General features: G+C 49.1%; 1 protein-coding gene across 1 annotated transcript in view; it reads left to right on the top strand.

Annotated features, from left to right (window-relative positions):
• The window catches only part of SYNPO2L (synaptopodin 2 like), a 40852-nt gene that overhangs the window by 9984 nt on the left and 17590 nt on the right, over nt 1–13278 (top strand). The window contains exons 2-3 of the mRNA XM_063339567.1: nt 5197–5348; nt 8102–8763. Coding sequence (XP_063195637.1) covers nt 5197–5348; nt 8102–8763 — 814 coding nt within the window. The remainder of the gene's footprint in view (nt 1–5196; nt 5349–8101; nt 8764–13278) is intronic.

The following is a 13278-nucleotide window of genomic DNA, read 5'->3' as shown; positions in this document are numbered from 1 at the left end:
CTTGCACAAGTAAAGATTAGGCCCTGGCCTTGGAGGAACAAACCGTTACAGTAACCAAAATGATGTCAACACCGATGTTCAGAAAGAAGAGATGGAGGGTATTTGTTTCTAGCAGCTACTGCATTTGTGGTTCGGCTGAGCAGGAGGTTCTGGGAGGAGGAGACCCAAATGCTGGTTGGCTCCTCCCTGAGTTCACTCCCTTTTGGTAATGCTTTATACTGCCTTATACTACAACAAGGCAGTTCTTACCTCTCCATGGGAACCCTGTGACAGCACTACATTTCACATAAGGTTGGTAATTAAACTTAAAGACTGCCACGTTGCCATGGACTGCAGGACCCTGTGCCATTGTAGCTGCTGAGGGAGCGGGGCAGCTGTGTGATGACATGCAGTCAGAGAGCAGAAGGGGCACTGGATGGGAAGATGAATTGTATTCAATATACAACTCTGAATTGGCCTAAATTTGCTAGGTCGCTGCTGGAAAGATTTTAGGGAATTAGGGGAAGACTGATAATGTAATTTGTCTTCGTACCTTATAGACTGAGTTCTCTCAATGAGAGGAGGTGGGAGGTGCCTTGGGGTGGCAAGGGGGAAGATGGCATGAACCTGTTGCATCTTATTCCTAAAAGTCACTGCAAACTACTTCTGATTACCCACAGCATATTTCCTTTCTTATGAAGAAGCAATGCTGGCCAGCAGGGAGGGTGGTTGCAAAGTTTCAAGACTGGTTCCCTGGGCTGTACTCAGGCAAGATGTGAAGCCACCGAGTTACTATCAGGATTACTCTATTCTTAGCATCCCAGTGTGTGTTCACCCCGACATACCACTATCTAAATATAGTCCCTACTGAAGGGCAGATGCTGCCAAGTTGCATCTGACCCCCTCTTCTTTTGCATTCTGTTCCCGAAAGCTAGGCCGAATTCCCCTGAGACACGTCCAATAATCACATGTCCTTTTGTCTCCCCAGGGCTGTACAAGGAAACCCGTACTGTACTGCTAAAGCCTCATCCCAGCTCTGGCCTTCCCGGCCTTCCCTTCAACACCTTCACTTCTTCCTTTCCTCCTCATTTGTTACCTTCACCCTTCTCCCCCCTCAGCTGCTTCTGTCCTTTCCCTCCTGTCTAATATGATAAGAGGGCAAAGTAATGAAAGAAAACATGCACCTGTATGTGCATGTACCTAGGTGCTGCAGTCACCCAAACCTGTCTGACAAGAGCTCTTCTGTCACAACAGAAGTCCTGCTGAGAGGGCAGTGAGATGGACAATCTCCTGAGTAAATGTGTTTCATTACTTTATAGTTCCAGTTTTCCACACTGATTTGTATTTCCAGTAGTGTAAATCAGTAAGGCCCTGAAATAGGGATTCTCTAAACCCAGATGGAATCTAAACAGGACATTCCTCCCATGTGAGCCAAGGTGTGTCCACTGAGGCATAGAGTGAAAAGTGTAACAAGCAGTTAGTTAGAAGAGGCTCAGAAAATTTGTGGGGTTCCCCCCCGAAAAGGAGTGGTCAGTCCTCACAGCATGTGCTAGGAGGTCAGAGAGCGCAATGTCCCAGGGCCAGGGCTACCCCTGACCACTTGTCAGGGCCCCTCGGTGCTGCCTCTCACTTACACATGAAGGCTCTCCAGGGATCTCCTACAGGAAGCAGAGAGGATTTCTCTTTGAAATGCCGCTTTTCCCATACTTTCCCATCTCTTCAGAACAGCTGCTGAGTGACACCTTCCAACCTGTCCGCAGCCTAAGCGGAAGATCCCTGTTATTGACGCTTCATGTGGCTCACTGGCTGCCCAGGAGAGGGCATCTTTTGGACATGGGGAGCAAGTGGCTGAGCCGGAGGGCAGCCTGACCTTCAGGGTGGGCAGCACGCCTGGCTTTCGGACTGGGCAGCCGCCTGGCCTGGGGCCTCAAAGGCTCAGTACTGCCCTCGCTGAGATGTGCAGGCTATGGGTTGTCATTAAAGGTCTCCACAGCACTGTGCTCACAGTCATATGAAAACTGGCAGCCTTGTGCTGGTCTCTGTCTAGACCAGAAGGTCCAGCCTTCTGCACACTGCACCCTGCTGTCCTGGTCGTGGATTAAGTCCCATCCTTTCTGTATGAAGTGCTTTCTTCCTTCTCTCCCTGCACAGTCCTCTTCTGCCTTTAACCCTTTTGCTTTCCTCCCTGGCAAATGCAGTAGGGTAGGGGTTTGTCATTAAAGTGAAGCTGTGAATAGTTTGTTTCCCTCTGGCCCTGGGAAGTAGATTCGTAAACTTCCAGGGAGGGCCTTATAAACCTGTGGGAGACTGACAGCCAGGAACATTTACATGCTATTTTCAGACTCTGTAGATCTCTTCCTGCACTGGAAGAGACCTGGTCCTGTTTTCCCAAAGAGGGATGGAGACAAGAAATCCCCTCCTGGATTATAGAGCTAGTTTGCAGGCTTTTGCAACAGCACTGAAGTAACTATAGTTGCTTTACTGTGTGGGCCTTTTGCCACCTTTGTAAAATCTGAGCACAGACCAAGCCAGAGCCAGCATCTTTACTAACCACGAAAGAAATGCATTGCCTGCTCACACTGCTCAGCCCGCATGGGGCAGCTTGCACCCCACCAGCCTACTCTGATCTAAAGATGCCTGAAGCAGCAGCCGGCAGTGTTGTGAGCACAGCCTGACCCTCCCTGCCTGGGAATCCCAGACACTTGCCTGCAAAGTCCTGCAGGACTGTGGGACCAGAGGATTGCAGGAAGCTTACTGGCTCTGCTCTGGGTGGTCACCGGCCCACATCCAGTTGGTTTCAGTGAGCATGGAGGAGTACGATGGGATGTGAGGAATGCTCTGAGCACCTGCTAACAGCCTTTAACCCCTAGTCCCCTCGCTCCATAATTGGGAGAGATACTGGCGAGTGTGTTTCCATCCAGTGCTGAGCACCAAGCACTTGGCCGTGGAGCAGCAGTTGGCCTTTTGGGGAATACCAGAAGGAGTCCCTCCTTCTAACCTCTCTTCAACTTCCTAACTCTCTGCATTAGCTGCTGTGTCGGTAGGCAGCACTGGAAAATGTGTCTGCTATCTCTTTCAGTTAACAGCTGCGTGTTGAGGGAGTATCAGGAAGCAGCATTTATACTGTAACAGCAGAAAAGTGGTTCTTCAGCAGTAGTTCATTACAGACCCACACGTTCTCATTCCAGGCTTATATTAACAAGGAGGGAGATAAAGGACTAAAATGACAGAGGCTGATGGATGTGGCAGCTGGGATGAGCCAGTCTCTATTTTAAGCATGCAGGCAAAATTTGGGGTCAAGCTGGAGAGGCTACAGAGTGATAAAGTGCCAGTGAACACACAGACAACTCGGAGCATAGCCCTCCTTTTTCCATCTTCTTCCCCAACACCTCTCAGTCCTGCTGGCAGGCTGACCTGGGAGTAGAATGATAGAATCATAGAATCATAGAATTGCTGAGGTTGGAAGGGACCTTTAAGATCATCGAGTCCAACCTTTAACCTACCCTGACAAAAGCCATTTCTAAACCATGTCCCTCAGTGCCCCATCTACCCTTTTTTTAAACACCTCCAGGGATGGTGAATCCACCACCTCCCTGGGCAGCCTATTCCAATGTTTAATAACTCTTTCAGTGAAAAAGTGTTTCCTAATATCCAATCTAAACCTCCCCTGACGTAACTTGAACCCGTTTCCCCTCGTCCTATCACTTGTCACCAGGGAGAAGAGGTCAGCCCCCATCTCTCTACAACCTCCTTTCAGGTAGTTGTAGAGGGTGATAAGGTCTCCCCTCAGCCTCCTCTTCTCCAGGCTAAACAACCCCAGCTCCCTCAGTCGTTCTTCATAAGGTTTGTCCTCCAGACCCCTCACCAGCTTTGTAGCCCTTCTCTGGACACGCTCCAACACCTCAATGTCCCTCTTGTACAGAGGGGCCCAAAACTGAACGCAGTACTCGAGGTGGGGCCTCACCAGTGCCGAGTACAGGGGGATGATCACTTCCCTAGTCCGGCTCACCACACTATTCCTGATACAGGCTAGGATGCTGTTGGCCTTCTTGGCCACCTGGGCACACTGCTGGCTCATATTCAGCCGGCTGTCAACCAACACCCCCAGGTCCTTTTCTGCCGGGCTGCTTTCAAGCCACTCTGCCCCAATCCTGTAGCGCTGCATGGGGTTAGTACATGGGGTAGTGCTGCTCTTGCCTGCCCAACACGAGCCAGCAGGGGTCCAGCATATTACTACCTTGCGCCTGATTCCGCCTGACCCAGCTACTCTTTTATGTGTAAAATGAGTGCATTATGGATGCTAAGTAAGCCATCCTACAAGACTATCCCATTGCTTGCCTATATGGGAGAGGTCTGCAGTTTGGGGCTGAGTGGGCATTTGTTTTGCTTGCTTGCCCTAACAGGAAGGCTAGGCTGGGTTGGGGTTTTCAGTAGGAAGTTTAACTGATGGATGATGGAACAAAAAGGAGAGGAAACACTTGGTGTAAGATGCCCACAAGAGGCCAGATCTAGGAACTAGCCTGTAACTAGAGACCCAGGCTCCATTCTCAGATCCAGCAATGCCCGTCCTACACAGGTCCTGTTAAGGCTAAAGATTTACTCCAAGTTTACGCTTGTGTAACAGGATGCCATACAGCCTGATGCAGATGTCCAGAAATACATTGGCCAAAGCCATTAGAGCAGAAATGCTTGATAGCAGGAAGTGTCTCAGAGCCATCATCTCTCCCCGATGTCAGCTTCCCTGAGGATGGTACCTGCCAGGGCTCTGTGTGAGTGTCAGGGATCATACCAAGGAGGCATAGTAGGGGCCTGCAGAAGGACACACAGTCATGTACAGGAAGTCTGGAAAGAGTTCCTGTTCCCTCTCTGGGACACAGACTCCCTAAGCAATTTAGGAGGTAGAGAATGAGAGAATAAGAGCACGTCGGTGTTCTTGAGTCTTTCATCTGCACTAAAGGACTCGAATTGGGTTGATGATCAGGTCAGGCCTATGCTCAGCAGAGTGGCTCTTGGAATTAACAGGAATACAGAGACCGAAAGGCACAGCCAGGGCTCACCCAAGAGGACTGGTTCTTCACCCTGGCAGCACAGTAGTCTTAGGCCTTATTTTATTCTATCAGGCATGGAGCAAAAGAAGGGCCAGCAGGAGACAAGAAACTGAACTAAGTAGTTGCTGTTCTTGCTTTCATCCCTAGCTTCTCTCTTCCATTTTTCCAGATCCGAAAGAGAAGCAAAGCATGCCGCGGAGGCCTGTGGGAAAATGATGTGCTGATATCTATCAACGGGAAGTCATGTGCTGGCCTCTCCCATGCTACTGCCATGCAGATCATCGACTCCTCCAATGGCATGCTCAACATCCGTGTGAAAAGGTAACCTGCTCCTTAGTGCTGGTGCTGTGGAAGTGCAGGCAGCAGGGCAGCTTCATCCAGCGCAGCAGCTATCCATACCTAGCAGAAAGAAGGCCGGCAGGATGCCTTTGGTTTCTCCATACTGCAAGATGTACTAGGAGGACTTCCCCATGGCTCACATGTGGCCATCCAAAAGTTTTGCACTGTCTCTGTGCTGCTCTCCAGAGTGCCTGGCCCTGGGGCTGAACTGACCCCAGACCTCCCTGCCCCTCAGGCTGGAGGGAAATGGTTGCAGTGTGAGGGCAACGCTCAGGACAACGAGCAATTTAGGCTCCAAGCAAGCAGATGCCATAGGGCAGTTCATCTCAGCAATTAATAGAGACTCCAGATCATTATGCCTAAATAACTGTTCTGTAGAAATGGATTTGACTACATATTGGATAATTGTTTTGGATTGGATAAAAGATTACCTGAGTATTTACTACAGCAGGCCATTGTAGTCCAACAGGGTGTGAACTGACTTCCAGAAAGATAAGAGGTATGTAGCTGAGTCCCTTTTTACAGGAAGAAATATCTCTGCAGTCCGTAGTCCAGCAGAATAGTGGAGACCAGGCTCAAATTTAAGCACAAAAAGGGTCCCAGTAACATCCCTGGTTCTACCTGTGCTAAGCTAACTCAGTGCCTCAGTGCACGTTGAATGATGGCCAAGCTGCAAATGAATCATATAAAGATGAAGACAGCAAAGCTGTGTGAGGTCCCAGCTAGTCCACACTACTGCCAAAACAGAAGACACCCTCAGGAAATAAGACCTTGGTGAAGAGGGCAGGGAAATGTGATGTTCTACAGCCCTGAAAAGACAGAGCAGTGTGAGCAGGCTGGAGGGAGAGCCACGCTGGTTGCTGGCATCTGTAAAGCAGGGACAGAGGTGGGCAGCGCTCAGAGGAGGAAAGCCTGAACATGTAGGATCTTCCCCTTGGCTTCAGGGAAAGTGCCGGTGCCATCTGATGTGCTCACCCTATACCCTAGCTGTGATTAAGTGGGATGAGTGAGGTCTGCACAAGGTGTCCAGAATAGCTCCTGGTCCCTTGCCAAGGCCTTATCTCACCCCATCGGAGCCTATCTGCAGCCAACAGGTGCCTGGGCAAATTCCAATGGGCCAAAATCAGCACACTTTGAATTAGCAAAGTGACAAAGGCAGGCTTCTTGCAGCCCTCTGGGAGCCAATGTTGGATGGTCTGGAAATAGCGTAACCAGTTGGCTTCATCCTGGGGTAGTGGAAGACTCATCAAATACTGCTTTATCTATTGCTCTATTCCCACTTCATATTTATGTTCCCAGAGAAAACAATCAGTTCCGTTCAGAAAGGGGAGGTAGCTGGATGAGTCTGGAGCGTGCAAGGTCACGTGTATTTCTGTCAGTGCAGGATGTGTTTGAACAGAGAAAGAGAGGGTGGGAGAGAGATTCTGACCTGACAGTGCAGAACAAGAGAAACTGGCTTACAAACAGTAATGCTTTTCAGTTATCTGGCCGAGTGTTTAAAAAAGAGGAAGGACTGTTCTGTTTCGCTTGGGGAGCTTTGAGTTTGTTCCCCAGTGAGAGTTCATAATAGCAAATATTGCTAACAATATAAATTGTCAGAGAAATTGTCCCACCCTTAGCTTCCACAAAGGTTTTTATTTGACATGAGTATAAATTTTTCACAGTTTAGAATTGGAATCCAAGTCATGAATTCCCCAGCTTTACAGAGGCAATGCCGTCTGCCTGGCTTCCCAGTATGCATGCTCCTTTGTAACTCTAACATGCCCTGGTGACTCCAGCAAGGGAAGGAAGAAGGTCCCAGCCCCATCTGTGAGGTCTGGAGTCAAGCTGCCACTGAAATCCAGACTCACTCCTGAGGAGAGGGAGGACAGAGCTGGCTCTTTCCCCATCAGCATTGCCAGCTCTCCCTCCCTCTGGCAGCCAGCAATCGGGCTGACTGCCCCAGCCTGCCCTGCCCCTACTCTAGTCATCCTTCCAGCTGACTTACAGGCTAGAAGTTGCTATGCCTAAGCCAAAGGCGAATGCCATCATGGATTGGGCTGGCTGGCATGACTGAAGTACGGCTGTCAAAAGCCAGGCATTGGTAGCTAGCTTGTGAAGCAGTCCCACAGCAAGCAGGCCACACATCAGGGTGGACTCCTACCACAGGATAGCAGAGTCCCACCCTCAAAAAACACTTGGGCCTTTTTCTCCTAAGTATTTGCTATTTACTCCCACATAGAGGTCAGGGCAAACAAACAGCACCAGCTTCTTTCTTTGGAGCACACTCTGAACTAAAGCAGTTTGGGGGGTGCCAGGATCTGGAGAGCTGACAGAGCTCCAGGGTGCAGTCCCAGCTGCAGGAGCACCTGGAGTGCAGTGTGGTGGCTGGGGCACCACCCGCCCGGTCCCGGCCCGGCAAGCAGCAGGCTGTAGGGGTATGTCCCACTGTCCTGGGGAATGTTTGCTATGCAGGAATTCACCTCCCCAGGAGAAATGCCTGGGGAGCTGCTTAAGCTGGCTCCGTAGATTTTTATGCGCTTGGGGCATTCTGATTTTCAAGTGTGTGAAGCAGAAGATCAGGATGAGCGCATGTAGCTGATGTCAGAGATAAGCCTGCTCTTCAGGTGTCTGTACCACCTGAAAGACACCTGAAACACTGGCTCAATCCTTATCCCTCTCTCACATGTGGTGGTTTCCTTCCAGCTCAGCCCCACCAACCAGACCTTGCTCACCCCCTTTCCTTCTCCCCACAGGATAGTTGGTGGGGACCAGACCGGCCCACGGCTTCAGCGCTCCCCTTCTCCAGGGCAGCGAGTGCTCTCCCCACCATCCCCGCTCAGTCCCCCGGCGCAGCTACTCAGCTCTGAATCATCAGGAGCCCCGGCCACTGCACAGCCCTCGCAGCCACGGAGGTCACAGAGGCACCTGGAGAGCCTCACCTCCCCGCCGGACAGTGAGGCCTACTATGGTGAGACAGACAGCGATGCTGACAACGCGGCCCAGGAGAAGCACCGCCGGGCTCGCAAGAAGAGCCCACGCTCCCCGCCTGACAGCACCAACAGCAAGGCAGATGTGCCTCAGGATGAGGTGTCCCTGTCCGAACAGAGCGGCTACGAGAGCATGCCCGAGGCTGCTGCACAGGGGGTGGCTGAGGTAGCCGCCTCCGGCGGGGTGGCCAAGAGGGAGATTAGCTGCCTGCCTGGCAGCCGCACAGACACTCCATTCTCAGAGAGCGAGGGACAGTTGCGGCCACCATCAACAGAAGGACGGGAGCCTTCTCCAGAGGCGATGCTCCTGCCACATGCCACCAAGGCTATCCGAGCGGAACGTCATCTCATCCCCATGGTGGGGCCAGTGGAGCACCCAATTGATGAAGACCTAACCACCACGTACACAGAGAAAGCCAAGCAGGCCAGTAAGTCCTCTGCACCCTGCCACTTACCCATGCCCTCTTCTTACACTGCATCTCCTTCCAAAAGCCTCATTCCTGCAAATGTCAAGTAGGTTAGCTCCTCTAGCTTGGGAAGAAGCACAGTCCAGTCAGATCTCCAGGGACTGGGGCTTCCTATTGCAGCTTTGGCACTGGGGTCTACCTCACCCAAGATGTCCCAAGGAACAGATGAGAGAAAGGGTCTAGGATCTGGGAGTCACTTGTAGAAGCTGCAGACACACAACCTCTGTGTGCTCTAGCACCTCTATGTGCTGGACACGGGGTGGAGGTCACTGGTTTCTTCAACACTTTGGGCTGAAGAAGACTCAGTGTCAGGAGAGAGGTTGGGGGTTAGATTTCCCAGGCCTGGACTTTCAGAGATCTCACAGAAGCTCAGTTTGCTCCTTAGCTGTCTGTGTGTCCAAGCACAGGGTGCTCATTCCGAGGGGCTGCTGAGGAGCCCCCTGTTCAGCTCAGCTCTCCATGGGCACAGAGGCATGTAGTATTATACATGATTAAGGACCAAGTAGAAATAATTTTCAGTCAGCATAGCCCTAAAAGAGTGTTGTCAGTAGCTCATTCATTTCTCTCACCCTGTCAAGCTCAGGGAGGGACTTGTCTACATCGACTTTTGGAGGATGTTTTCTCTGCAGGCACTTCCTCCAGCAAAGGTGTCCATGCCTGGCAGCAGCTAATGAGCTCTGGTAGAATTTATCACTTTTTAGGTATCGGCCGTGAAGGGCTGCCAGCAACGACAGACAGGAGCTATTAAATCAGCTGTTGCAACAGTTCCTTGTAGTGGGATCCCTATTAGTAAAGACCTTTCCAGGTGGAATAAAGTACTGAAAAATGTAGTGTGGTACATGGGTGATGGACCTGAAGTGACCTTAATTGTGAATATCTTTCCTGGTTTCTGCTACACATGGAGTATTTCAAACCCAACATGAAGGCAGAACAAGATGTTACCTGGTTTCACAGTTGTGATCTACCCAGTAATATTAAAAGCAAGGTAATCAAAAACTTGTTTTCATATGATTACCTCAGTGTGCAGTATGATTGACTAATTTACACTTCTCTGAGTGTAGAAATAAAGTGGCTTTTATAAAAGTGACTTAGCTGGGAGACAGAATGGGAAACAGAGACACAGAAAAGTTACTAGACTGAATCAGAAATAAAGTACACAGATTCTAACTTCTGATTCTCTGCCGCAAATGCTAGACATTTTTCCCCAGGCCAAATAATATTGCAAGGCAATTGTTAAGCCTCTCTTTTCTCTTTTCCTTGGGCTAAACATTCCTTTATCTGTTCTGCCTAAAGGATCCTATAGGGGTAACTTTCAAATCTAGGCTGCTTCCATCAGGCAGGGCACTGTCTTACTGCTCTGCCCTGCGTTGAGAGGACAGACTCGGTTGGGTCTCTTATGTCTGGCCCTGCTAGGCAGTACAACTGACCTGGTGCCTTGTACTATTTCTTCGTAGTCTTTAGCACTCACTTTCCTTAGGACAGCAAAGTAAGTAGCAATTTCAGCCTCCCTGAGGATGGAGCTATTTTTTTCCCCTTTGAATAATGTACAAGCATGAGGTGAATGTTGAGAAAGGCATGTTCAGCTGCTCCCTGCCACCTGATAGCCCTAGCAGTGGATGAGTAATTGCTTTACATCAAGACTTATTTCCATGGACAGCGTCAGTACAGAAGTCTCTCAGGAAAGCCATGTATTTAATGCAGAGCATTTCTGATGGCAAAATAATATCCCATGGCAGAAGATGATGCAACTCTATTGCCAGCTAGAGTTAGGGTTCCCAGAAGCACTGCAGACTGAGATAATATTTTATTCTCCTATTACCCCCCACCGCTCACCCCGCTTGTGGTTTGTGTTTGGCCTTGGGTGTCCTTATGTAAGAGTTACTCTGCCATAGATGGCAACTCACATGGCCAGCTTGGCCTTTTCTTGGGTTAGGAATCTTGGCAGTAAATGCGAAGGCAAAATTCTATGTCCTGATCATGCTGGAGCTCAGCAGCCATTAAAACAAAAGTCACAGTCAGCAGCCAGTAACTCTGTGAAGGAAGGAAGCAGGGAAGGAAGAGGGATGGAAGGTTTTCATTATGTGGTGAACAGAGCTAAGGAGCACCTACACCTGGAATAAACAGGAGGATGTGAGGCTGCTGAGCTGCACTGGCTCTGTGGGGAAGCTGCCTGCAGAGAAGTTATCGGCATGGGAGGCACATGGTACAGCATCTCTTGCCAGAAAGATGTAGCCTTGGCAAGGATGTTTGTGCTTGCATTGGTTCAGTTCCGACAGCTGCTACAGGCTCCCATGGAGCTATCAGAGTTTAAAGCTCTGTTTCTCCACCTTTCCTTAGCTTACCAACAGCACGGTAGCCTACTCTGGGACATGGAGACCCCTGTGTTTTGCTAAACAGGAACATGAAATGGGTTAGAAGTTAGGCAAGCTTTTAAAATCTGTTAACTACAGTAGGTGACTTGTCTGATTAGTCATGGGAGCCTGGGGCTTGATATATACACAGCAGGCATTTAAGAACCCTTCTGACTATCTAATCAGATGTCTGCCTTTTGGAGCACTATGTGTCTAACCATATTCCCAGTGCACTTGCTCAGCACACCATTCTTGTCTTGCCATAGCTTTCTCCATTGTGACTCTCACCGCCGCACCATAAGAATGTGAAAAACTCCTTTTTGGTTTGTTGGGACTGTTACCCAGATGGTTCCTCACCTTCTCTTTCTAGAATGTACTCCTTTCTCATGCCTGCTCTTATGTTTTCTCCAATTTTAGGAGTATTTCTCTTGTCCTTTGTATTCATTCTTTCTAACTTTTCACTGTCATTTTTAAGCTACAGAGACTTTCTCCCTTTCCCGCCTGTCCCTGCACCTCAGGCAAACAGAATTGCAAGTATAGTATTTCTAGGTAAGTATCTAGAAACATCAGATTTCTAGATGAATAATTGAAATCCCTGTACAAGAGTAGAGATACATAATAATTCTTTTGCACACCACCGAGAGCAGCAACTGACAGTCTTCACAGCACTATTGCCCTGCGAGGATCTCAGTATGACTGCTGTTGACTGTCAGCTCTTGGGTTTTCTCAAACTTAAGATCTGTAGCTCTGCTGTTTATTTCCTATCTCTAGAGCTTTTGTAGACCATTGTCCTCACTCCATGCAGCTCTGAGCTTTCCAGCTCATAGGCAAGTTGATTCAGCCCCCCTGCCTGCCCTTTTCTGTATGATTTTCCTTTGTTTCTGACGTTTTTAGCAAATCTGATCCAGGCTGACTGTATAGTGTCCTCAAGATCATCAGTGAAACTAGTAAATGCTTACCATATTCCCCCAACATCTTTCCTAGTCTCACCATGATGGGTGATCAGTCTTGATGTTCTGATTGTTACTGATTCATTTTCTCTTAATTTTCATCTGATTGACATTTCTCCAGTACATGGATTTTTTTGCATCGACTCCACCAACTCCTAACAACTACAGCTCCTTTCCCTGCCTTTGCTACAAGGATACACATCATGTGGCAATTGCCGGAGGTGACACTGCTGTCTAACATCTGCTTTGCATCACAGTAACACAGAAGCAAATGGAGCTCACTTATTTACACTAGGGAAGGATTTGACTCCGGGAGCAGAACACAGTGTGGCGGCAAGTACCAAAAGCTCAAGGCTGTACAAATCGGTACACCCATTTGCCAGTGGGTGGGGTGGAGCAAAGTAAGCACAGAGAAGAGGGAGCAGTAGCTGATGGTGCTACTTCGCAATGCCCTGCATGTTGTCAGCTGCTGAGCTGTGCCTCTCCTTCCCCAGCAAAAACACCAGGCTTTAAAGCTCCTTAGAAAGGCAACAGCCCTTGCAGTGAGGTTTGGGCCTGTCTCTTTCCAAAGTTCCTTGCCCTGTTTGCATATTGGTATTGGCTCATTTTTTCCAGCCGGTGGGATAAGCACGTACATCACTCCAGCCCTCCACAGGACACATGACTTGGACATGCCTCAAAAACCACACAGAACATTGCTGATGCAGACTAGTGGGGCAGAGTGGGGAGCCACACACCATCCAAATGTGGGGAACTTGCCCTACAAGTAATAGGATTTCAAGTCTTCATTGATACGCAGTGGCTGCTATGCACCCTGGTGTTTTGCTCTGTGGGGCAAGAGAACAGCCAGCAAACGGGGACTCTTCTGTACTTTAAATGAACTACAGGAGAGCATTCACACTTGTGAATAGACAATATTTTGCCTAATCTGAAGAAACAAAAGTATAAATTTGTTTCCTTCCTACCAAAACAGTAACTCGCTCTCTTTAAAGAGGTGATTAATCCCTGATGAAACTGGGATCTTTAGGGCCTCAGTTCATCATCACTGTAAAGGGCCAAGCCACATCCCTTCCTGAGATTAATTCTGTGCTGCTTGGACAGTGCAGAAGGAAAGGAAGAGATAACAAGACAGAAAATACAAATAAAAAAATCTGAATGAGTTTTAGGAGGTTAGG

Source organism: Chroicocephalus ridibundus, chromosome 6, assembly GCF_963924245.1.
Source record: "Chroicocephalus ridibundus chromosome 6, bChrRid1.1, whole genome shotgun sequence".
NCBI lineage: Eukaryota > Metazoa > Chordata > Aves > Charadriiformes > Laridae > Chroicocephalus > Chroicocephalus ridibundus.
The sequence above is the reverse complement of the archived record's forward strand: the minus strand, read 5'-3'. Positions and strand labels throughout refer to the sequence as shown.